General features: G+C 41.5%; 1 protein-coding gene across 2 annotated transcripts; it reads right to left on the bottom strand.

Annotated features, from left to right (window-relative positions):
* Positions 1–19: 19 nt before the first annotated feature.
* On the bottom strand, positions 20–27395 carry uhrf1bp1l (UHRF1 binding protein 1-like). Of its 2 annotated transcripts, XM_027163895.2 has the most exons (22): positions 26919–27395; positions 20403–20565; positions 19651–19689; positions 19378–19469; positions 19099–19288; positions 18876–19016; positions 18161–18328; positions 15118–15298; positions 14803–14886; positions 14184–14330; positions 11713–11805; positions 11499–11608; positions 10898–11039; positions 10042–10235; positions 8421–9700; positions 7733–7869; positions 6798–6952; positions 6461–6611; positions 2542–2798; positions 2325–2433; positions 1872–2032; positions 20–1531 (listed from the first exon to the last, which is right to left on the bottom strand). In XM_027163895.2, exons 1-22 carry the CDS (start codon positions 26960–26962, stop codon positions 1391–1393), a joined length of 4179 nt encoding a protein of 1392 aa, XP_027019696.2. In that variant the 5' UTR covers positions 26963–27395; the 3' UTR covers positions 20–1390. The 2 variants fall into 2 exon arrangements, with proteins under 2 accessions (XP_027019696.2, XP_027019698.2); XM_027163897.2 differs by lacking the exon at positions 11713–11805 and having other exon boundaries at positions 26919–27383.

The raw sequence follows: 27395 nt of genomic DNA, 5'->3' as shown, positions 1-27395 counted from the left end.
AGCAGACACTAGAGCATAATAACATCACTACAAACTGTTTATTTTAGCTTTAAAAAAATCCAAAATCTGGCAAAAAATTGTTTACATTTTACTTATTGCATTTTTAATCACAGAAGAAAAGGCATATATATTTCTGAAACACATTCAGCCACATTCTAGAAAGATTTGATTTTATTCTTTTATTTTAGATGTTCCAGCAGCTTTTTCAGAATAAATTATTTTCCATGATTTCATCAGTACATTTGCTGTGCATGTAATTCTCAGTTGTAGGGCAGATTTTTAACAGATTCAGGACAGGCTGTGGTAACTAGAGGGCACAAGTCATGGCAGAGAACAAGAACAGCTTTGGTCTAAACTAATAAGCATCAATACACAAATTACTGCACATACAAACATAGGACTTATTCCCTCTTAGCATAATTACACAAAACAAACTTAATTCCTAAGCAATCGATATTCGACAATTCAACTAAATTTGGTTTGTGTGTCACACCCTTACAATAGGCAAACATTGAAAATTGTTCTGCATTTAAAAAAACAAACAAACAAAAAAAACCTCAAGTGAGTGCATGGATACCAAAATGCTAGAAATATGAGCCTGTTTATAACACACCAGAATTACACAGGCTCAAGCAGCACCGCAACTGCAAACACTGTGCAGCACTTCAGTTCATAAAAAACTAATCATATGAACATATGTCCTACAACACAATTAATGGTAGCACCCACACACACACACACACACACACACACACGCTCACACACCAGAGATGTCTTTGTATGATTGCAAAAACACACCGGCTTACGAGGAATCAGCAAGGAAAAGTGCCGCCTTCTAAACACATAATATCACTTACACCAAATTCAATATCTATGTGCAATCTTGTGTTAGGGAAGTTGTTGTAGTGCATGGAATGAAGCAATTAAGTGTTTTTAGGTAATAAAACAATATATAAAAAACTCATCCATTTACACAAACAACTGGGCCATTCAAAACTTAGAAAACATTCTTGTGTGTATATCCATACTGTACACACAGAGACAATCTGTTAACAGCTAAACTGCTATTAATATGTACATTTTGTTATATGGAGCTCAGTGTTGTGCAAATTGCCTTTAATTTTAAGACATTCTTTTCAAAATATGACATTCAGTGTCAACTCAACTATTTAAGAGAAGAGAGAAGTCCAGAAAGGACAGAATGTGTGCACACAAAAACACTCATGTAGGCAAACAGATTCTGCAGAATCCACATAGACTGGAGAAAATAATATGGGCAGTCTGTTGTAAGAACAGGAAAGAATGATGGACAAGAAAGATGAGGGGAAGGGAGGAAAGAGTCAGGTTTAACAGAGAGTATCTTCACTGGATGGTTCTGCTCAGATCTCGCCTATCTGGTGCTGCCCCCAGTGTTGAGTTTGATGTTCTTTATTTGGTGCTGCAAGGAGTCTTTCTCCATCTGGGCTTCTGCAAGTGCCATCTTGGTTCTCGACAGTTCCAGTTTCAAACACTCGTTCTCCTCCATCAGCATCTGTACACACACCGAGTTCACGATGTGTATTTAGAAATTTGGGCTTTAAACTTAATGCACTTTGTTACAGGTTAATCAAATTAATAAAGGTCAAGCTCTTAAAAACCATTCACTAATTTGCACCATTACTCCATGGCTTGTGTTGGATTAAGCGAATAGTGAGGAAGTCGAACCATTGGCTGCGGTTTGATGGATCATATTAACATCTAGGTTCAATCAGGCTCAGAAAATCAACGCTTATGACAATAACCAGATAGAGCAGTATGGACACAGACCTTATGGCTAGATCTTGCTTTCTTGTTTTTAATAGTTCTATACTCTTACAGGATTTAACACATACCTTTTCACTGCTGGTTTGGAAGGGGTTTGCGGGTGACGGAGGTGTTGTCTGCGTGGCTTTCGGCTCCTTGTCTACAGTTCGACGTGCTTCAGGTGCAGAAATAATCCTGTTGTCAGGAACATGCTCCATCTTTTGTGGCTCTACCTGTGCAGCATGCTCAACTATACGGTAAGAGACAGGGGGCAGGCCGCTGGTCAATATGCGTTACATACAAAAAGAGGGACTTCTTTAAAAGGATAAAAAAAAAAGCAACATGCACACACATCAGGAAAAAAAGGAACGATACATTCAGGAAAGGAGAAAAATGAAGCAAAAGAAGTAGGGTGACAATCATACAGGATGAGGACAAAGACAGTACAGGCTCAGTGGTTAATAAGACCCTTAACCCTCATCTGTTCAGCTCAATGTTAAGTCAGTTTGGAATGAAATTGTCTGTAAATGAACAAATGTAACCTCCAATGTGGAAGGAGCCGTCATCTCTGCGCAGCACCAATAGATTGTCGATATGTAGGGACATGGGAGTGGATTCCGGATCTGAAGGGCTGTCTCGGGGACCATCATCCTACATCACAAAGGAATACACGATCCATCGTTAGAGGTACGGTGTACAGTATCTCAAGCTGTTCTTGATAAAACCATATTCCTCTTTTTGTCTTTACAGTACAAATACCTTCAGGTTAATGTGTGTGTCTCGAATCGTGATCTCCATGGGGAGCATGTGAGAGGTGGAATTATCATCTAGGAAGATGGAGAGATTGTGCAGAGATGTCATGAGGAAGTCAGCTCTGAAGGCTTGCAGCTGGCACTGCAGGAAACCATTGTGCTCAGCCAGAGGAGAGCGAGCAGCTGCGTCCGGCCCACTCTCCAGCCGGAGTCGAACCTCTGGATCCTGCTGCTTACTTCGGGGCTCCTGGTCTGAGCCTGAGCCTGACACACACACACAATTTAAACAGTCAACCTGTCATTAACAATCAAGAGTGCAAGTCCTTCAAATCAAGTATCAGCAACCGCAAGTGTACTGTATAAGTGAATGTCAATCATCTAATGCCAATCAAATGCTCTCTTTATACAGGGATATAGGGATGTTTGAATTCCCCCCCTTTCTACAGAGTATTTCTGAAATACTCAACATGGTCACTATCCACATGTGAAGTAAAACTGTTTAAATAACATATTATACAAAACCATATTGCATGTTAAGTCATTTTGAGAAACTTACAAATTAGTAAAGATGTAAACCAATGACAGTATCAGTCCTGTACAACACTACACTACATAACTACATATATTCTACATACTTAGATAATAATCTTACAGAAACAACAATAACACGGTTTAGTAAATCTTCGATATCTGTGAGATTCTTTGATGAAATGTCAAATACAAGTGAACAGATGAAGTCAAATATTTTCTCTGTGCAGTTACCGTCAGCACACTGTTCAATAAACTGTGCACACAATTCATTCGCTGGCAGCTTTCTTATGTGAAATGATATTTGCTAGCTTGTGGACAGGCATCTGGCATTGTGAGTCACACAGTAAACAATAAGGTTACTGGACTTGTACGACAAGAACCAGAAACCGGGCAGGGAAAATCACTACTGACCCTTCGCACCCTGGACATAATGTCTTTCAGCTCGTCCCTTCTCCTCCCTTTGCTTACTACAGTAAAACTGCCAGACACAGGAACAGCTTCTTTCCCCAAGCCCCTCATCACCCTGATCAACAACTCACCATAATTATATTCACTGCTTCATATCTATAAGTACTGCATTATCAGGACTGTCAGTCATCACATCATCTATATATACACACACACACACACACACACACACACACACACACACACACACACACACACACACACACACACACAAATGCTGCTGTATATTGTACAAAAAGCATAATATTGCACAATATAGTTATTTGCACACACTATGTACATAACTGATCGGTATTCTGTATATATATAAAATAAATATATATATATATACAGAATATATATATATATATATATATATATATATACATACAGAATATATATATATATATATATAAAATAAATATATATATATATACAGAATATATATATATATATATATATATACACATCTTCTGTATTCATATTCTATATTTTATTCATTCTATATTCATGTTTTATACTCATTCTGTCTATATAGTCTCATCGTCTGCATTGTCCTGTATAGTTTGTATAGTATCGTGTTATTTATGTCTGTACATTTGAGAGTCACAAACTGCTGGAACCAAATTCCTTGTGTGTGTCAACACACTTGGCCAATAAACCTGATACTGATTCTGCCATTACTGCTATTACCAAGAAAAATCTAGTTTCCTAAAATGGTCAAAGTCTAATGTTCCTTTCATGCACATTGCTAGCAGTGCTGTCTCGGGGAAAAGATGAGCAGATGCAGTAGAGATCCCTAAAACAAGAAACACAGGTGGCAGCAGATCATGCCATAATATTCCGGCACAAAAGACTGTTTCGCCGAGATCAAGCTATGCACTACAGAAATGCATATTTATGCATATTAAGCACATATATGCATAGGCTCATTCATATTTATAAAGGTGACGAATTAAAACCTTTCATAACTATGTCTGGACACTATGAATATTACATCATGTCTTACAGTCTGGTCGATGCTAATTAATTGTTCCAAGCATTTGTGATGCAGGCACTCGAATAATTCCTGGATCAATCTGTGTTCATAGATAACACTCTGACCTTGAGTCCAGCATGAGATAATAGTAATAGTTAAGTACTGAAGCCTAAATAATTGTCAGATGAGAAATGAGAGCTCCACCAGCCTTCTATCATGTTTCAGGGTTCTATTCTGGATGAACACGAAACAGAGATGGAAGTCGAGGCTGACATTCTGTTTACGACGACATACCAAAGGGAGCCATAAAGATTCCTGAGCTTTGCCAATCTCTGTCTGAGATTCATAAGAGGATTTACTTTCCTCTTGCAAGAAAAAGTGAAGTCTCTCAAATGGAATGAAACAGAAACTCAAGCTTGTACTTTTTGTAGCTTCTGAATGTGAAAGAAAACTACTTCAGAAAACTAACCCAAGCTGGACACAAAGTGTGGAACACAGAACTCCTGCCCATAAAATTAGCATTGGAGGGGTGGAATGCTTATTCTTAAATAGGGCAAGACGAATCCTACGTCTGGCCTGGTGGACACTGTCGCTATTCGTCTTCACACTTACCTACAGACTTGGAGAGCTAACAACACCAAAACCAACGGTCTACCTTGATTGCACAAGGTCTACAAAAAAGACCTGTAAACACCACCACACACTTCCTCAGTGATCAATAGTTCTAACAATTAGATATAAAGTCATGGACATCTTAAATGCACAACAGGAGAAACACATATGCCATATTCCTCAAACAATGAGGGAGCATGGTAGGTTTAAACAACACTAAGCATCCTGGAATTCAGCGTACCATAAAACTACTGAAGAGGTTCTGGTGGATGTCTGTGTCAAAGCCAGTTCTGTCTGCTCATGTCTCACAGGGATGCTTTAAATCCTGTCCATTCTACAGTCCCATTTCAAAAGTCTTGCAGTCAGGCACAGAATTTCACATTTCCCCTGAAAACTTTTTTCCATAATACTTTTATTCATCAAATAAGCTGTAAACAGATTAATCCTCTGGTTATGAACTGCAGTTTAATGACCACTTCTCAGTCAAGTAATCAACAGGAATGGACTAGTCACCACCACCCAGAGGACCGAACGCAGCCTAAACACACTGCTGCGTATATGTCCTTGGTTAACAACCTCCTTAGATCCTAGCTTTCAACAACTGGATGAGAAGAAGTGAACATATCTGAGCAGCAGCGTATGATTGCTGCTGTCTCTTCCACAGCTGTGTCCAGGACAGAGACCTGAAGTACAATTGTCTCTGGCACATCTGTCAGAGATGATTCATTATCATGCCACCAGAGGGTCCCACCCCCCCATTTCTAGGACACGTCTTCTATTGACCGACGCTCTTGTTTACACACTATACAATGCTCACACAAACTCATTTTTTTTTCATTGTGAAGCCTCGATATTCTCCATCACAAATGTTCTGAGCCATTTGTGTGTTCCTTGCATGTGTCTAACGATTTTTTGGATTTGTCTCGATGGATAATGCTACATTGTTGGATTGTTGTGAGCATTTCTGATATGCGTTTTAAATGAAATTAAAACAAAGGGTCTGAATGCTTTCCGTCATCATTATAAAGATCTGCTCAGTTACTCGGTCAATCAAAGCTTCAGTTGCAATGAGTTTGTGTGAAAAGAAGATTTGCAAGCACTCAAATTCAGCCTTGGTACAGACTCAAGTTTTTCTGTGTCAATTATTAAATCCAACACACACATACACACCATCATACCTTCACTACTCTGAGCAGTAATTAGTGGTGTGGAACAGACAAAACCTAAAGGGATGCACAGCAACATGTATGTATTTTCAGTGAAGTGAACGATCAGGATTTGAACACATGCACGCACACACACACACACACACACACACACACACTTAGAGACAGAAGACCTATTGATGTGGTCTTACCAAGACTGTGGTTGCTAAGATACTGGCGTAGACTAACGTTGCCGAGCTGATTGGTACGGACCTGCCCCACCTCCAGAGCTAGTGTAGTGTTATCACCTCTCACATTCAGAGAGGAACACACCGAGTGAACCTTCAGGACCAGCACAGACACCTGTAGTGGTGTGTGTACACACATACATACACACAATGTTTAATATAATAGGTGATTGGGAAATAGTATTAGGTTATTGGAAAAGGTGCAAGAGAGAGAGAGAGAGAGAGGTAAAAAAAAAAGGGGGGGGGGGGTAGGGGTGGAGCAAAGAAAGAATGATAGAGCATACAAAGTACAAAATAGTACCAGATCTTTCGCCTGCTCATCAGTGCTCTGAGATGTCGCACTGACTGTTTCAGGTGATTTTGCCTCTTCTCCATCCTGCACCATCACCTCAGTGGCTCGCTCAGCAGCACTCGGATCACTCAGATTGGCTTTATACCCAGAGATAGACATATCATCTACAAACAAACACAATTCAACAGTATGTCATATGGACAGCAGGCACATAATTGGCAAATTATGATCAGATCACAACTTTAAAGGTTTGAATACACCACATCATGCACACACACACACACACACACACACACACGTACAAAATGTGTGCTATTACGTTGTCATTTTCCCCCTTTTTACAGTGAAGGACACACTTTTAGCTACAGTATAATATAATTCCGCCACCTAGTGTCCGTCAGGCTGAATTCTGTTGCTTACAGAAAATAGTCACTAGACACTACATGAGAGTATGGACCAGCATCTGTGCAGTACAAAACAGAGGGCAAGGAAAAGTATATGCCACAAGGTTAATTACACCAGCACAAGTGGCATAGAGTTAAATTTGACCAGCTAGGCTAGTAGGTGTTACAATACATAATGCATTTTCATAAGAGCTCAGCAAACATAATTCCCACCAAAAAAACTGTATTATAAAATGAGATGCATCTGAACTGATCTGAACATACATGTGTTTTGGGTTCTCAGGTATTTTCCCCCACAGTCATTAATGTGAAATATTGTCAAAATAACTGTTGTAGTTTTTGGCTAACACGTGAAAATTTTGACCCAAAAATATTAACCAGGCCTGCAAAAAAGTATAAAATCTTACACATTCCAACACTTCCTTTGTGGGAGCAGAGCTCTAAGTGGGTTTCATTAAAATATGATTTAGTTTGTGTGCAAAATCAATCATCTGGCTGTGTGTTCATGATCGCCACAGTTGGCAAAATATTGAGTGATACCTCTCTCCAGTGAATCATAGTCTTCTAGTAAAGAGCTGTCTAGGGAGATGTTGTCCAGAGACTGCAGTGAAGGACTCTTCATGTTCTTATAGGCCACTGAGAAAGTGGAATGTGATCGATCCCTCATCAGGCGCCCACTGTAACACACACAGCCAAAAACACTGAGTACATGTCATCCCTAAATGCCCACACATACTGTGAAAGGTGAGCAAAATGCACTCATACAATTATTTACTTCACTTAGATTATAATACTTAGAATACTAATTGACTTTTACTAATCAAAGAGTACGGCACATTGAGAAAACCTGCAAATAGAGAAGTTGAGGTAATTTCATGAATGAGAAAACATCTGTTTTTATTTTTTAAGTTGTATTATTTAACTGGAAAAGCACAGACAAATAGTCTAAAAGAAAATGTAACACCTCTTGTCCTTATCCCTGCCTCCATGTATTGTTTAGAACATTCCTCACAACAGTGCTGAAATCTGGGAGAATCTCCTATTGGTTATTGGTAAGCTTTCGCAATTAAGTCAAGTAACTAGCCAACTTGGACCAGGTTCATCAGGAGGCCATCATCAACCGCCTTGTAGACCTCGCCATCATTAATGAAACATGTATGTTTCTTCAGATGAGAAACATAAGGCACCAATATTTAACTGGATGCTTAGAATGTGAAAATGACATTACCTGGACATAGACTGAGGTAGTTTGGCTCCATGGCTCTTGTCATTCCAGTCCTTAGAGATTGGCTCTGCCATGGGGTCCAACGCCAAAGATTTGAATTCCTTGCCATCCTGAAAACCATCCGCACTTTTTTTTTTCTCCTCTGGACCTGACCATGCAATTTTCTCCTCAATAGAACCTTTCTTCTCAGTTTGGGAGGATGCTGAAAAAGGCAGGAGAGGTGGAGCACTCTGGCCCTGTATTTCTGTGTCTACACACAGCAGCTGGTCCATAGGACAGGCGAGTTGGGATGTACCGGTTGTGCTGTCTCCTGCCTCACTGGCAACCTCCAGTGTGGCTCTGCTTCCAGATGGCGAGAGATCAGAGCCCAGAGGGCTGTTGTCTACGTCGGCTGTTGGCACGGGCTTCAGCAGCAGGGCAACTTCGGCACTGCTCACCAGGAGGCCCACACACGCATCAAACGTCCGTCCAGTACCTTTCTGTGCCAAGCCATGCTGTTGCAGGTCCTGCTGCAGGGTGCGCTGCAGCGATTTCAGTTTTTGCTGCAGTTTCAACAGGAACACATACTGGCTATGGCTAGCTTGCACACTCAGCAGCTTCTGTACATGTACCAAAACTTGCACGTCTGTGTCTCCAGAGGACGTAGAACAGGAAGATGCAACGGAAGTTGAATCAGCAGCTTTCAATCCATCGAGAGAGAGAGGTTTGTGCAGGCCATTGGTTGGTTGGTTGGCCATCGCCTCAGTGCTATAATACTCTTTCAACAGCTTTTTCCTCTGTAGCCGACCACTGACATCAGTTAGCGTGGACCCTGTGCCTGCAGCAGCTTTTGTTCTCTGCTGGTGCTGAACATAGCGGGCAGGCTGGCACAGCCATAGGGTGAGAGGAAACGAATCAACACATGGTGAGGGCCTGTGGCTTCGGGGACCCTCGTAGTCAACCCAGAATTGGGTGAAACGTAGAGCCCACAGATCAGTGGCAGCTGGTGCCCTGAGAGCATCAGTGCTGAGGGCAGGAGGTGCCAGGCCATGGTAGACATCATGCAGGCAAGTGTCCCTTTCATGTGCATGCCGCTGGAAGACTGGGTGAAGCACAGGAAATGAAGATGATGTGGAGGAGGTGAAGAAGGCCTGCTCTCGAAAAGCCTGCAGTAGAGCCTCAAGGTCAGAGCGGGAGCAGCCAGGCGAGTGGCGTGTGTTCGTGGCCACCATTTCAGACGTCTGCACTGAAATGGAGCGGGGATGGTCTGGCTGAAACTGATTCTGGTCACCAGGAATCACCAACTGTGCACATATACACAGACACAGGCAGACAAGTCATTTTTGATGTGCTGTGACAAAAGGGTTTCAATCATGCAGTTCTCATTGGAAACATCTAGCAGTAGAAATTTAAGACTACTGAACTCATTAATCACTCATTTAATCACAAAAGGTTTCTAACAGAAGAACTAATGAAGATATTTTGCCATTTCTCCAATGTCCTTCAAGATCATAACAGAAGTGACTTGAGTGGTATTAGGACTAGTAGGCTAGTGGTATTAGTTACGAGAAGGCTATTTAATGCACACTATTGTAACCTAACTAGGAGTCAGAAAGTGGGTTTTTGAAAAGCAGATTTTTTCCACCTTTAGCATGAGACCATCTACTTTGATGTCAATGTGCTCATCAGGTTTTTGGGAGTCATTTAGCTTATAGAGCTCCATGAACTGGACAAGGCTGTGGCGCAAATCCAGAGCAAACAGGTTGAGCCACACCAGGCTTTGTACATCCACAACTAGTTGCAGGGCATTCAGCTGCACATATAGGTTAGGGCAGGGAACTGCAAAACACACACACACACACACACTTTCAAATTAGATGTTGCCTATTCCAAGAGTCAAATATATTGCAGATAACGACTGGACAAAACAAGGGTAAAAGCATATGGCTAATAAACCTACAGATTTTTTTGCAATCACACACTGGTCCTCTTATTTATTATTAATAAGTAATAATAAGTTCTGCTTCATTTCAGGTGAGCAAATCAAGATTCAGATTTTCCATCTTTTGGCGGCTGCAGGCAGAATGACCATCTGTAGAAGTGACTGGCTTAACCTTAAACTTAACCTATGCTAAATATAAATAATTGCACCCTTTGCTAACGGTGTAAAACCAGAAATTGTATTCTTTCTCGTGAATACAAAAGCTTTCGGTCGGTTCCTTTTAAAGATATGCTTACATTCAACATCAGAATGTAAACTAAGCTATTTACAAAGTGTTCATCAGGACTTGGTGTAAGTGTTCCAAATAGTGTAGTCTTAGACCTTTAGTTCATTTGAATCTATCATTATCATGCTAGAGTAGTCCTTACTTCACTAAAGGGCAGTGTATTTTTAATGAGGCATACTTAATAGCAAATTTAACATAGTATAAATCAATAGCAGGGGTATTATCCCCAGGTCTAATCCCCACAAACAGCTAGCAGGTGTAATGTAGTCTTACTGGGGTAGTCCTTTCCGTCGGGGAAGTAATACTCGGTGAATTCCAGGTAGATAGCAGGCATCTCCTGTGGTAGGTAGAGGGTCTTTTTATTACAGGATATCATAGCCTTAGGAGTGGTGCGCCGCTGGTCTGCTGTTGACACCTGAAACAGATCAACAGCAACAGGATGTAAAATGTGTGTTTAGTGGATTGGGCATTGGACAATAACTAGGTATAGGCTATTCTGCAATATTTACACTTCTTTTTGCTTTCTGACAGGAATACATGTCAAGATAGACAAGAGTAGAGGTTTTACACTGTTAAGATAAATAAGACACATAGAAATTTATCAAGTGTTGTTTTTTTTTTCTTTAGTATTTGTCGTGTCCCTTCATTTGAGCCGACACAGACACCACAAGTTTGTGTAAAACCTAACGATCCGTGTAAGAAAAACAATGATGTGTCGGCTGGACATATGCTTCAACGGAAGAGATAAGACTCCGAAAATCTGAGCTTTTGCATATGGTCGATATCACAATTTGCATACATGTAAACAGTGTCCTAGAAATTGTGCAAAATCTGTCTCTATGAACCACCATTCTGTCTGTGTGCCCACACTCACCTGAAAAATACTGAAGTCGGCCATGCGCAGTACGATGGAGCTAGACATGAGCTGGGACCTGGGGCTGGGAGGTTGAGAGAAGGAAGTACTAGTGCTGGTAGAAATTTTGCCTGCAAGAATAAAACACACAAAGATATTTGATGTCTCACACACATAGCCATGTGCACATCTCTGTGTGTGACTGTGGCACCCCAAACGCACACCAGAGAGGTACCTGGCTCCGAGCACCAGCAGCAGTGTGGGAATGGATCCCAAGCTTCAGCACCAGAGTCCAGCTGCCTAACTACTACGCCAGCACTCGGCTCCTCTATGGGGACACACAACCCGTTACTACTGCCCACTCTCTTCCATCCAAACAAATTTACAAAATTTGAGAAAATTTCTGAAGGAAAGATGTGTTAACTTTATTTATGGGTACACCAAAGATTTCAGCTTATAGTAGCAAAGTATAATATTGTTTTATAGGACAGCTTTATTACAGCTGGTGTACACTAAGTGTACAGTCATAACATTGTGCAGCCTTGGACTAAGGAATAGGAAGAAATCTGTGCATGTAAATAACTAGACAGTCTGACAGTTGCCATGAGGAAGGACATGCGGAAGTGCTCTCTTCTGCACTGAGGCAGACCGTTGCTTTCAGCATGGAGTGGGTGAATGGGTTCAGTCTTAACCACTATCTTCTAGTCTGAGCCCCAGGACTGAGCCCACCTTTGACTAGACGGTGTTGTCATTTAAGTTTTCTGAGTGGATAAAATTGTACAAATAAATGAGAATTCTTACTTCTGAACACTTCTGAAATAATAATTTTTTTAGATTTCACAGAAAAAAAGCTACATTCAGACAACTTTTAAGGACTTCCAGAACCTGTGTGACCATTAATGTATATAGCATTTCATATGGTGAAAAAATACAAACCACGTCAAAGCGTTTGACCCAAATTAGGGTACAAAAACAATGATTTTCCATACAGCCCTAGAATGGACATGAAATGAAGAAGGACTGCTCAGCGTGTATTATAGACATGTCATAATCCTACTGCTATCTGCAAGTTACTGGCTACGTTGCAAGGCACCATCATGAGTCAAGACTTGCCCAGGAAATAAAAGCTTAGCCAACATGCAACATGGTGAGGAAACCTGTCGAAATAGTAGACTGAGCGTTTACTCTCTGGCTTCCTGCTTTGGATGTCTCAACCAGATGAAGTGCTATTGGCAGTCCTTAGTAACCCCTGTGGATAGTAATTCAGAGAAAAGTCCTGTTTTTTTTTGGCTCCTAATATTAAGATTCATTCCAGGACCCTGTCACTAAATAATCAAAATAAACAACCTTTCAGCACACACACACACACACACACACACTACTATTTGCCTTTACTGATCTATACCTGTATACTGTAATAATATATCACTTGATAGGTTCAAGGGTCACCATCTCTTTTGATTCCTTTATGAGACGTCATCTGGATCCAGTGTAATGCTTTTAATTTGGAAAATGTGTCCGCAGTAAAAATGCCATTAACACAAAGCTTTCTCAGCTTTCTCAGCTCATCTCAGAGCTTTATCTCGACACTGTTGTCTCTGGCTTGCTCATTAAAGATCAAAATATAGATCTTTATGTTTTTATTGATGGCAGGTCTGGTATTAAACAGGCTTTACAAATAAAATTACATTTAGCTGAATAAACCACAGGGAACACTATTAAACAATCATAAATATATAAATAATTATATATTCTCATTAGTGGGTTATTACAAGCTTCTCAAAAACGTGAACAGGAACAACTTATTGTTTTGGTTCAGACAGCCTTTTGTGATGGTATCGTTTTCTGTCTGATCACCATGGGCTCATCACTAGGGTGGAAATGGTCTGTTGGGCCATTAGAGGGCGCTGTGTCCTAAAGTGACGCTCTTGAGAACAGGATACATAATAAGTGTGTCTTTGGGTCTCATTTATCAACATTGTGAATTGTTTGTAGACTGTGTATACGCACGTTTGTACACAATGTACTGAGTACTGTGTGTTGTTGCATATACTTTGAAGTACTTGTGATCACGAATGACAAAGTCACCAGTAAACGAAACACAAATAAAATAACTGGCAAACTGATAATAAGTTGCTCAAAGATCACTTATTGTCAGTCGTGTCAACACAACAGAGTAATGCTGACCACGATGCACAGTGTAAACAGGGGACATTAAACGTAAAACAAAATCATACAAAATATGCATCTAAAGATTTACTATAATGATGCCATGCCTGATGGTAGCTGAGCTTTAGCTTTCTTTGGAAAGAATGCAGGAAAGTCTTTATTAAGAGTTATCATAAAGTGCATGAGTTGAATTCTGATAGCAAAATCATCCATTATTTGGACCAACAGTAAGGGTTGTTGATAAATGTATGAGGACATGTATGATCAGAGCATTTTAAAGGGCATTTTTATTACAGCTGTGTGTACAAACATTTGATAAAACTCAATTTCCTTCTGTTTAATTGTGTACTCACAAGATGTGAACGTCTTTGGTGATAAAAGAGACCTGTTGGAGTTGTACTGTACAATTACAAATCTAAGTTTGAAAAAGGCTTAAGGACCTCTATGGATTTAGCATAGCACTGACCAGCAGCTACACCTAGATTAGCAGTTGGCTACATTTTTACTGACAGTCAATCTGAGGGACAGAAAGCTCACCATGTTGAGGGGAGCACTGGGATTGTCCGCTGACGGCATTTTTGAGCATTTCCATGTTAGACCTATATTCTTCTAGCAGAGCACGAGCCCAGGATTCACGGGCCTTTGTGGCATCGCTGTAGTGCATCCAGTGCTGACAGGTCTCACCTACACACACACACACAAAAACAAACACACACACAAACAAACAAACACAAAAACAGAGTAATAATTTTATAATGATTTAATTAAAGAATTTTTACTTTAATATTAACTAGGTTTATGCAAGATTATTTATAATTTTCAATTCTGCTTAACGTTTTAATCAAAAAACATGGTGGATTTTTAAGTGACTGAAATAATACGCTCAAAACTGATTTCCAAAAGGATTACATTGAAATGTGTGTTTAATGATGTCATATTTATGTCTCTCTTTGTTGATTTGCTCAACATAAAGCAGGACAGAACCGAAAAATAAACAACAAAATAAAACCCTAAATAACTGAATTAAAATTAATTTCTATTTATCGTCACCTTTAAAATGATTTGTGAAGTCTTCTCACTCATGAACACCACTGGATATTGTGGATATAAGATTATATAAAGGGACAATAATAACAGCTTATCAACAGTGTTATACCTGCTCTGTGGAACGGATAGTAGTCCATGGTGATGGAACTGAAAGACAGCTGCATGGCTCCACATTGGATCCTCTTATCAATCCCTGGGATGTTGAGAGTGGGGGGGGGGGGGGAGTGAAAGAAAGAGAGTGAGTGAGAGAGAGGGAGAGAGGGGAGGAGAGAGAGAGAGAGAGGGAGTGAGAGAGAGAGAGTGAGTGAGAGAGAGGGAGAGAGAGAGATTTGAGGGGTGGCTGTGACCTCCCAGATATTTATAGGACAATAGTATTTGATGCATTTCGTTCATTCTGCTGGTGTGTGTGGTGTGTGTACTGTACCTCTGTCCTTGGCGTGGATGTCGTCACAGATGTGCAAGTCCAGATGTGTAATCTGCAGGTGGTGGGACGTTTCACACACATTGAAGGCATTAAAGAGGTGAGCCATAGAGGCACTTGGGTCAGTTGCAGCTGAGGCCTGCTGTGTGTGTACCTGCTGTGCAGAGGCAGGTGCCATTGTTGCCTAACACACAATAACACAGATGTGCACGTGCACACACACACACACACACACACACACACACACACAAACACCTTAGAAACTTTGGAAGTGAAAGAGAAACAGAGAATCAAGAAGAGAATCAATAAAGTTATAATTGCATTTTCTCCTAGGCTGTAGGAAAGATTGGGGTCAGTCCCCATGTGCACACACCCACCCAAGTCCCCGTACTGTACACAGACAGAGACACAGGCATGCAGGGGATGTACTCACATTCAGTTACATTACATTTACAGCACTTGGCAGAAGCCCTTGTCCAGAGCAACTTACATTATCTCATTCTTTTATACAGCTGAGCAATTGAGGGTTAAGGGCCTTGCTCAGGGGCCCAACAGTGACAGCTTGGTGGACCTGGGATAGAACTCACAAAACTTCTGATTGGTAGCCCAACACCTTAACCACTAGGCTACCACATGACCATTCACAGACACAGTCACACACCCAGAAACACACAGAGAGCAGAAACACAACACACACACACACAGAGAGCAGAAACACAACACACACACACACACACAGAGAGCAGAAACACAACACACACACACAGAGCAGAAACACAACACACACACACACAGAGAGCAGAAACACAACACACACACACACAGAGAGCAGAAACACAACACACACACACAGAGCAGAAACACAACACACACACACACAGAGAGCAGAAACACAACACACACACACACAGAGAGCAGAAACACAACACACACAGGCCAGAAACACAACACACACACACAGACCAGAAACACAACACACACAGAGACCAGAAACACAACACACACACAGACCAGAAACACAACACACACACAGACCAGAAACACAACACACACACAGACCAGAAACACAACACACACACAGACCAGAAACACAACACACACACAGACCAGAAACACAACACACACACAGACCAGAAACACAACACACACACAGACCAGAAACACAACACACACACAGACCAGAAACACAACACACACAGAGAGCAGAAACACAACACACACAGAGAGCAGAAACACAACACACACAGAGAGCAGAAACACAACACACACAGAGAGCAGAAACACAACACACACACACACACAGAGAGCAGAAACACAACACACACACACACACAGAGAGCAGAAACACAACACACACACACACACAGAGAGCAGAAACACAACACACACACACACACAGAGAGCAGAAACACAACACACACACACACACAGAGAGCAGAAACACAACACACACACACACACAGAGAGCAGAAACACAACACACACACACACACAGAGAGCAGAAACACAACACACACACACACAGAGAGCAGAAACACAACACACACACACACACAGAGAGCAGAAACACAACACACACACACACAGAGAGCAGAAACACAACACACACACACACAGAGAGCAGAAACACAACACACACACACACAGAGAGCAGAAACACAACACACACACACACACAGAGCAGAAACACAACACACACACACACACAGAGCAGAAACACAACACACACACACACAGAGAGCAGAAACACAACACACACACACACAGAGAGCAGAAACACAACACACACACACACAGAGAGCAGAAACACAACACACACACACACAGAGAGCAGAAACACAACACACACACACAGACGAGCAGAAACACAACACACACACAGAGAGAGCAGAAACACAACACACACACACACAGAGAGCAGAAACACAACACACACACAGAGAGAGCAGAAACACAACACACACACAGAGAGCAGAAACACAACACACACAGAGACCAGAAACACAACACACACAGAGACCAGAAACACAACACACACAGAGACCAGAAACACAACACACACAGAGAGCAGAAACACAACACACACACACACACAGAGAGCAGAAACACAACACACACACACAGAGAGCAGAAACACAACACACACACAGAGAGAGCAGAAACACAACACACACACAGAGAGAGCAGAAACACAACACACACACACAGACCAGAAACACAACACACACACAGAGAGCAGAAACACAACACACACAGAGACAAGAAACACAACACACACAGAGACAAGAAACACAACACACACACAGAGACCAGAAACACAACACACACAGAGACCAGAAACACAACACACACACAGAGACCAGAAACACAACACACACACAGAGACCAGAAACACAACACACACACAGAGACCAGAAACACAACACACACACAGAGACCAGAAACACAACACACACACAGAGACCAGAAACACAACACACACACAGAGACCAGAAACACAACACACACAGAGACCAGAAACACAACACACACAGAGACAAGAAACACAACACACACAGAGACAAGAAACACAACACACAGAGACAAGAAACACAACACACACACACAGACCAGAAACACAACACACACACAGACCAGAAACACAACACACACACAGACCAGAAACACAACACACACAGAGACCAGAAACACAACACACACAGAGACCAGAAACACAACACACACAGAGACCAGAAACACAACACACACAGAGACCAGAAACACAACACACAGAGACCAGAAACACAACACACAGAGACCAGAAACACAACACAGAGAGAGAAACAGAACACACACACACACAGAGAGAGAGAGACAAGAAACACACACACACACACACAGAAACACACACACACACACACACAGAAACACACACACACACACAAACACACACACACACACACAGAAACACACACACACAGACAGAAACACACACACAGACAGAAACACACACACAGACAGAAACACACACACAGACAGAAACACACACACACAGTGACACACCCACCTGAGAGTCGGATGCCATGCTCTTCCTCTGCAGCGCAGACTTTTCCATAGCCTCACTCAGAGACTTGGCGTACTGCACCATGGCTTTGAGTTGTGAGTCTGTCAGCACCCACAGCAGGTCGTCCAGGATCAGGATCAGTTTAGACGCCACAACATGGCAGTCCTTCATCTAATAGAAAACATTAAAAAAAAAAACACAGGCAATTTGTTAGATAGAAAACTCACGATTTCAAAATCATCACTTAGTTTTTCCACAGCAGTGTGAGGAACAGGAGCTCATCTCCTGCACAAAGTCAAAAAAGAAGATGGCTCAATAATATACACTCAATGTCCACTTTATTAGGGACAGCTTTACAATAGGTAGGTACTGAATCAGCCAGAGGGTGGCAGCAGCACAATATATAATTAAAAAAAGAGGAAACAGAAGCAGATGAAACAAACATAAGTATGGGGAAAGTGTGTGATCACGGAGACTCGGGTTTTGGTGTCCGATGGGCTGGTTTGAGTATTTCAGAAACTGATAAACTCCTGTAATTTTTACACACAATAGTTTCTAGAGTTTACACAGAAACCAGACCTCAAAACACTCAAGAGTTTACTCAAACCAGACCAGCTCTTTTGTGCTGCAGCCACACGATTGGCTGAGAAGTGCATGAATGTGCCGGCGTTCCTAATAAAGTGGATGGTGAGTGTAGAACAGGAGACAGAAATCTTACCCTCCTCTTTAGTGTGACTCTGATTTTAGACTGATTGGTGATAAGACGGATGGGGGCACTGAGCACCTCGTGTTCGGAGCTCTGGATGGCGTCAGCCTCAATCCGGATCATCTGCCAGCTAACCTCCTTGAAGGTCAGGATCTACAGCAGAACACACACCGTATCTGAGTACACACCCACAGCCACTACACTCCATTTATATGCAAGTTCTACATGCGTGTACCTCTCCACGAGCAGGGTCCTGAATGCGTGTGTAGCGCAGGTCGCTGGTCACCCAGCTGGTGTTAACGCTGTAGACCTGCAGCTGAGAAAGCTCGAATGATGCATTGAAGGCCTTGGCACTGATCCGGATAACGATTGAATTCACAGACAGAGAAATCCCCTCTACAACCTTCTCAGCAAAACCATACTCGCTGAAACAGAGTAAAGGTGCACGTTCACAAACAAAAAGCCAAACACGATGAAAATCCTCCAGGTTGTCAAGAAATCAAGCAATACTGACCTTTGACCTGAGGCTACTGCTATGGGAGAGGGTCCATTGGGTGGACGTGGCTCATCACAGGTGCTCATTTCCATCACAACTTTGTCCAGTGACTGAAAGACAATTGAACAATGTAATCGATTCGAGACAAAATACCTTGAGCTTAGGGTACACAGCAGGTAGGAAGGCGAGACACTAGTCCCTGTACGTATCTGTAACATTCTAAAACTATAAACATGTGTGTGTACAAAAAAGTCACCAGGTACAGTAGGTGAAGTGAGTGAGAACACTTACCAGGGTTATAGGATGTGTTTTCAGCTTTGTCCATGGGATCTGATTTAACACACACACACACACAGACTTAAAGTCAAACATCACAAACTAAGTGAACTTAAAACACATCACATTGAGTCACATGTTTTTCCTTTCAGGTGAAATCCCAGCTCTGATCTACACATCTGGAGTTCAACATCAGCACATGGTGATAAAGAGTATGTTTCTGTGCTCCTTTTTAATACTTTGTTTAGGATTAGGAAGATAAGAGTGGAAACTACACACCTCTGTGTGTTTGGGGATGCAACCCTAACAGATTGGTCCAGCAGATTTACTGGAAGTCAGGTGGGAGGCAATTTAGGGCTTAACACCACAACCACATTACCAAACAGACCTTAACAACAAGGCCAAACCCTATAACTGTGTGTCTGTGTGTGTGTGTGTGTGTGTGTGTGTGTGTGTGTGTGTCTGTGTTTGCTTACTCCTCTTATTATGGTGCTCTCAGACTTCTTGAGAATGTTCTTGATATTTCTGAGTGATGTCACAGCTGAGTACTGGGTTTGTTAAGCAATGCGAATACAGACAAGTAACAATACTACTGACCACACAGAAACCTTGAGGACTTCTATTATTATTATTAGAAACAGATCCATTATCAGAATTATTATATAAAGGAAACAGAAATTCTGCTTTAACTGTATACCGCACAGAGATGGTATAATCCAGGGCTGAAACTGGGCTGACACTGGGAGAGAAGTTCAGCTGCTTCTTACCCGAATCGCTGCCTTGTTGCAGAAGACCTTGTTGATGGCCAGCCATGTGGGCAGATCCAGCATGTTCTGCAGCACCTCTTCATCCAGCTCCAGGTTGGTCAGCTGACCCTCCCCTTTCAGCGTGCTCAGGTTGATCTTATCTGGGGACAGGTTCTTAGCAAACCTAGAGTGAGCGAGCAAGGTAGAAAGAAAGAGAGAGAGAGAGAGAGATGAATAAGCAGTTCACAATATTCTCAGAGTACTACTACTGTAGTAATAATAATAATAATAATAATAATAATAATAATAATAATAATAATAGTTTTTATACTTCTGTATGAGTGTGCAAAAAATGTAATTATGAATTATTTATAAGCTGTAAGAAAAGAGATGAGCTAATACCATGTGTCTCATGTCTGAGTCATAGCTACGTAGCTAAGTAGAGCTTGCAGCTTAAGAGCTACCAACATATTATTAGAGACACAAAATAATGTGTCACACAACACATGGAGAATGATCCATGCTCATCACAAACAAGTTTACTGCCACTTAAGATGCAACTGCTTTTTTTCCACAAGTAGAAGAAAAGAAGAAGTGGTGCAAAGTCTGCAGCTTTGTCTGGATTTAAAAGGTAGAGATATTGCAAATGGAGTGTATGAATACGTTTGACTTCACGCTGAATTTTCTTCAGCCCTTCGGAGTGTAAATTCTACAGACGTCGCTTTGCTTAGTGCAGCGGATGAGATAAGCATCCTGTTCGAGTTTTGAGGCTTCCGTTTTTTTAAACCAAGCACAAGTGTGTAAATGAGGAAGGAACACCACAGCAAACCACACCACACTATACCACACTATACCACAGAGATTTTCAACCACTGCGCCATGAGAAATTGTCAGGTGTGGCATGAGAAACGATCCGTTTACTGTAACTAAATTGAGCCATTGCCATTGTTGAGCACCTGTGCTTTATGGATGTAGTGATTGGCAGAGTAACAGAAATACACCTCCGTATCAGTAGGTAGCGTATTGACAACCTTGTTAATTCATGACAATAGAGTTAATGATGTACGTGAGAGGTAGCGGTGACGGCAATGGTAAAATAATATTAGAAAAGGAAAAGTGCAAATTTAAAACTAAGCCTTGGACAAAATGGAGGCTGTAGTATGAGCGGTGGTCAAAAGAAAGTGAAAGTTTTATTTCATTTCAGTGTATTTTTTCCGGGGATCTGACTGTCCATCTCCATTTTGCTTGGTGTGTGTGGAAAAACTATCCAACAGTGTCATTGTCAGTGCCATTGTTCCCAGCAAGCTTATAAGCCATCTCCAAAAGAAACACCCATCACTTCAAAACAGGAACTCAGACTATTTTGTATGCTACTCTACGCAATATTTCATAAACTGTTTGATATTTAGTTATTAATCATTTTACAGGTCCCCCAAATTTGTAATAAACTGCATTTATATCATCGATATTATAGCTCATATTGCACAGCTACTTCACTGCAAGTCCAACAACTTCACTAGTTTACCAGTTCTACCAGTTTTACATTAATATGTAAACAAAAGGGTTTTACACACAAGGAGAAGCACCTGCTGGTTGAAAGGCTTTTTTTGTGAAGGTATTTGTCCAAAAGTCTACCAACAGGAACAGACTAGGCTGGAGAAAGGGCTTTCTGCATGATTTTAAGCCTTCATATTTCCAAATAAACAGAGAATTCATTAAAAAAAAAAAGGGTTCCTAACAATTTTAGGGTCTACTGAAAACCTGTGCTCTGAAATGAGGAGGAATGATCACATGAACAAACGCATCAATATACTGTTCTGTGTGGAGGAGCGGACTAAATGTTACCGCATTAAATAAGTGTTATTTTTATTGTGTTATATAAATAAATATATATAAATATATAAATATATAATAATAAATTGCCTCATGCGAGTTGGGGTTTACTGTGTTTGTGATAAACTTATTCCTCAGTATGTTGCTACTGGATGATTGAATTTCCTCCGGGATGAACGAGTGAGTGAGTGAGAGTGAGTGAGTGAGAGTGAGTTCTATCAACCAAAGGAATGAGTGATTCTTTCTTTATCATTAGGAGGTGATTTTAAACCCGGCAACTTGTAGAAAAAGATGTATATATGTAACCTTTGTTCATGTTATTGAAGGGTGCCAATAATTTCGGAGGGTCATGATTCAGATAAAGCTGTTTGGTTAGGATCAGTATAAGTATCAGGGCTGATACAAAATAGTAAAAAAATTATGCATTTATTTAAGTGCTAAAAAAACTTTAAAGCTTAAATATTTAATGAACACAATATGGAATAGACACCAATATCAGCTGATACTCAAGATTTCAGTACCAGAAAAACAACATTATCTATAGTTTTAGTCGGAGTAAAGGAATGAATCGTATCTAGAATCAGGTTATTATTCAGATCTTTATATAATCAGATATTTAATTAGTGTCTGTAACTGAGTAGAGATCAGTAAAGGCCTGTTTTCCATTAACATCTTTATTTCTTAACAGACACAGTAGAAGGCCTCCAGGCCTCCAGTGTAAATTATTGAGCAAGGGTTGTTTAGAGCCTGCAGCCTATCTTTACACTGTGTGTGTGTGTGTGTGTGTGTGTGTGTGTGTGTGTGTGTGTGTGTGTGTGTGTGTGGAAATGTACCACAGAGACCAGGCCATGACACATACAAACACACAGCTCAGAGTGTGTGAGGAACCAGGATCAGAGCTGTCCTTCAGGTGGTTGGCCAGCTTGGTATTCATTCTAAAACAGCATTATTCTTGCAGGTCATGCGCAGTGGTGGCTTTCGGCCAGTCAGCCTTAACGAGACACGTTCAATTCATGTGCAAGTTTCCCCTCTCTCTCTCTCTCTCTCTCTCTCTCTCTCTGTCAGTGACATATATTTTTAATAAGCGCAGCTGAAGGTGGACGATCGAGCCACCAAAACAATCAAAGACCCCATTTACATATCATCATTTTGTGTGACCTTGTGACTGGATTGAAAAATTTAGCCACGCAGATTTCCGCTTGTAGTTAACAAGTCTGCGGTTGTCTAGAATGAAATCTGAATAATCCTGAGTCTAAACTAGCAGATGCCAATGACGATATGTAGCAAGCAGGGAGAGCGATGGCCGAGCTGTTGTCCCTTTCTGTACAGCCAGATTCCACAGAAAGAAAGTGAGCCAAAGGCAGCCAAATTCTTCCAGAAGTAGGACACCAGGATGGATAAGGAGGGCTGAAGTCCTGAACCCGCTGTGGTCTTCTGCTGTAGCTCAGCTACCTCAAGGTTTAATGTTTTGTTTGTGCCGAGATGCCTTTCTGCTCAAAATCCTTCCAGGAAGCCCGAACCTACCTAGTGATTCTCCTCTGATGTCAACATGGTGATACATCCTCCACTCACTGGAGACTGAATCGGAGATTAGCCGTTTCTGAAATACAGGCCATCCGGCCCCAAGAACCAAGTTTGGAAACACTCAGAAACTTTTTTTTCCTTTTTAAATGTGTTGTAAAGTTCTTAGGGTTGTAAATGACATATAGGATTGTTAATAAAGTATCTACAACAGCGGTCAGAGAGCCATTTTCACATCGTACATAGTCTTAGCTAAACTTTAGCATAATAAAAGGGTAATTGACCAAATCATTGTGCTGTTTAAGGAAAGTATGAGGAACTTTCTACCCGAGAATCTGAAGAATCAGCATTCAGTGGGTTTACAGAAAACAGCAGAATCAGAGAGGTGACTCAGGGATTTTGGCCTTCTGAGACGGCGTTTCGGAGAAAAAGTTGTAACCGTGACTGGCTAATAAACAGAAGAAAACAGAAGGGCCAAAAGAACACAGATGATGGACAGAAATGTACAGTGACGAATCTGAACAGAATGAGGTTTGAGGTGTTTACATTATGGAGAAGAACATTGTGAAAAGCAGAACAAATAAAAATATGCTTGACACTATCAGATAAGCATGAGGAGGTGGTCTATGGTCTGTGGTACATTGATTCTGATGGGCTGAGGTACAAATACGATGGTCTGTGGTACATTGATGCTGGTTAAGTGAACCAGTGATTTATTTTGTGTTGTACTGATCAGAAGGTTGCGAGTTCAAATCCCATCCCTGACAAGCTGCCAGTGTTGAGACCTTGAGTAACCTTACTCCAAGACTACTCAGGTGTAGAAATCATATATTTTTAAGTAAGTATTTTTTTTAAGATTAAATATGAACAGATCAAATAAAATAAACATAAAGGTTTCAACCATTTAAATCATGCTCAAGTGCATCCCAGTCTCTGAAGGTTTCTGTGATTAGACCACAACATGTCAACATTTCTCCTCTTAATCAAGTAAACAACTACTCATACCTAAAAAGCCTGGAAATCTCTGCATTTTCTGCCACAGCACAGGAGCTTTTATTTCCCTCTCTACAGATGATGCACTGAGGCCCACGGTGCCCGACTGCATTCATGACGCATGCGAACTGCCATTTTGGGAAGTTGGCCATCATGCCAAGGTTTCATCTGCTTTCCTTTGATTATTTTTCAGAATCAAGTTTAAAGGATGTATAGGTTAAAGGAGTGTGGAAACATAAGTGCCTTTTTAACACTGGACGTGTTTGCCGTAGTGTGTTTGTTTCCTGCAGCTTCGTTCTGCTTTCAGATTCACTTGATTCTATCAAACCTCAGTGCATTTATGTTCATCTTACATCATCACAAACGCACAGGAAGATCACAGCGGTAAGGCTTTTCACCTCTTCCGTGTCCCACAATGTGTGAAAGCTGAATATTTTATTTGGGTCAATATTGTTTTACGTTGCAGTCTGTTCCGCTAGAGAGACACATTGGACTGCCTTTAGTGCTGGGTGGAGAGTCGAATAAAAAACAAAACAACTCTGTTTTATGATGTCTCACTCTGAAATATGATGCAGTTAATTGGGAATCGTTCATAAAGCTCATAAGCCCTAACTGCCATGCTGCTGCGTAAGAAAACAACACACCCTCAAACCCACAAGGTCACATCAGCAGCTTTGACCGTGTTGAGCGGTGAAAAAAAGAGAGCTCAGGAATTTCTCTTCCAGGAGAAACAAAGGTCAGTCCACTAGGTATATAATTAACATTTGACGTCATAGAGGTACAAACACAGAAAGGTGATTCCATGTCAGTTCATCCAGAGTGTGGAAACACACCGTCACAGATTTCACTGATTTTTGTTTACAATTTAAATCGACAGCCGTCACTGGCACTGTAATCGCGGCTGTGTGTCACAGATGTACTTAGAAAACTAAAAAGTGCCTGTCATTTAGTTGCTCGCACGGAGAGGCCTGCTAGCAAGTCTATACGCTACTCAGTCCATGTCACAATCCACTGGGCAGGAACATGACACGCCAAATGAGTCATTTGCGATGACAAAAACCAGGAGGTGCACTGCTGAAGAAGGTTTGCTGGGATGTTATCTTTCCAGAGGAGTCATTTTACCCCAAGCAGTCTGAACCGTGTAACTGGTAGCACCTGTTTACTCGACTCACAACATTCCAGCTCTAACTCTCATCTTATGAGCACCGCTGGATTTATACAATCCTCCTGATTTACACTACAAACCAATATACCAGACCTGTAAATGATGTCATTAAAGGGTTTAAAGTTCACACAAATTCGCATGCATACGCGCTTCCCAACATCGAATCACTGACCCTCACTGTTCCCAACATCGAATCACTGACCCTCACTGTTCCTAGCAACCAATCACTGACCCTCTCTGTTCCTAGCAACCAATCACTGACCCTCTCTGTTCCTAGCAACCAATCACTGACCCTCTCTGTTCCTAGCAACCAATCACTGACCCTCTCTGTTCCTAGCAACCAATCACTGACCCTCTCTGTTCCTAGCAACCAATCACTGACCCTCTCTGTTCCTAACAACCAATCACTGACCCTCTCAGTTCATCCCACATATCGATCATATTTTTTGCAATTTGACATCCAACAAATGTACAAATCAACACATGACGTCACGTAGCGACCTTCTTCTGCGCTTTAACTAACTTGCCCCTTAACAGAGCTGCCGGTTGTGACGATCAGGATGATTGGAGCTGATTAACACATCCGCGTCATTACAGAGGGTTTAGTAAGGAACATAAGGACGTGACCCTGAACTTCACTGAGCTGAGGGTTAAGCTGAAGTCTCAAACGGAACAAAACAAGAGAGAAAAAGAGCTGACGCTTATTTTAGTTTCTAAACAAGAGGAAGTTTCCTGTGTGACAGATACATAAGTATCCATCAGACAAGCTACTGTCGTCCTCCACCTTGGTTAAGTCCCAAATCCGCTCCCTGCTGGTGTTTAGTGCACTTTATAGGGTGTATAAGACACTGTGTTTAAAGAGAACTTCACTGCGAATGAGACACAGCAGCTCACAGTAAATTATCAGTCAGAGAGAAACACAATGTACAGGTAGTTAGTTAGCTGGGCTGGTTACAGATGATTAGTTAGAGTGCTGTGATGATGGTGAAGATGATGAAGATGATGAAGAGGAGTTAAACACTGACCTGGAGAGATGCTTGAGGATCTGCTTCTTGATCAGTCCGGCCATGATTTGGGTGTCTGAATGTTTTATTATCCACAGACCGGGATCCAATGTTCCGGTTCAATATATCCAGTGACTCGGTTCATCCCGACACACACACAGACATCACAATAATACAGCCGGCTGCTCGTACCGTAAATGACACCAAGGCTCTGCTGCTGACTTCCACACTGTACCGTGAGCTTCACCACTAATGCAGTATCCCCAGGAAACAAGGCCTGTGTGTGGAGCGCACGCGTCACGTGGGAAAAGGGCTACGGCACTGACGTCACACCCGGAGTTCTATGCATGAATGCCGGCAGAAAAAAAGAATACGTACATATAACTTCTTATTAACACGTAGTTTTTTCTTTTTTTAATTCTTACGTTAAACGGGCATTAACGCGTTAAGGTCTTTGGGTCATTTCATTGTGCAGATTGGGGACCGTGATGATTTACC

This window comes from Tachysurus fulvidraco, chromosome 10, assembly GCF_022655615.1.
Source record: "Tachysurus fulvidraco isolate hzauxx_2018 chromosome 10, HZAU_PFXX_2.0, whole genome shotgun sequence".
In the NCBI taxonomy this organism is placed as follows: Eukaryota; Metazoa; Chordata; class Actinopteri; order Siluriformes; family Bagridae; genus Tachysurus; species Tachysurus fulvidraco.
The sequence above is the reverse complement of the archived record's forward strand: the minus strand, read 5'-3'. Positions and strand labels throughout refer to the sequence as shown.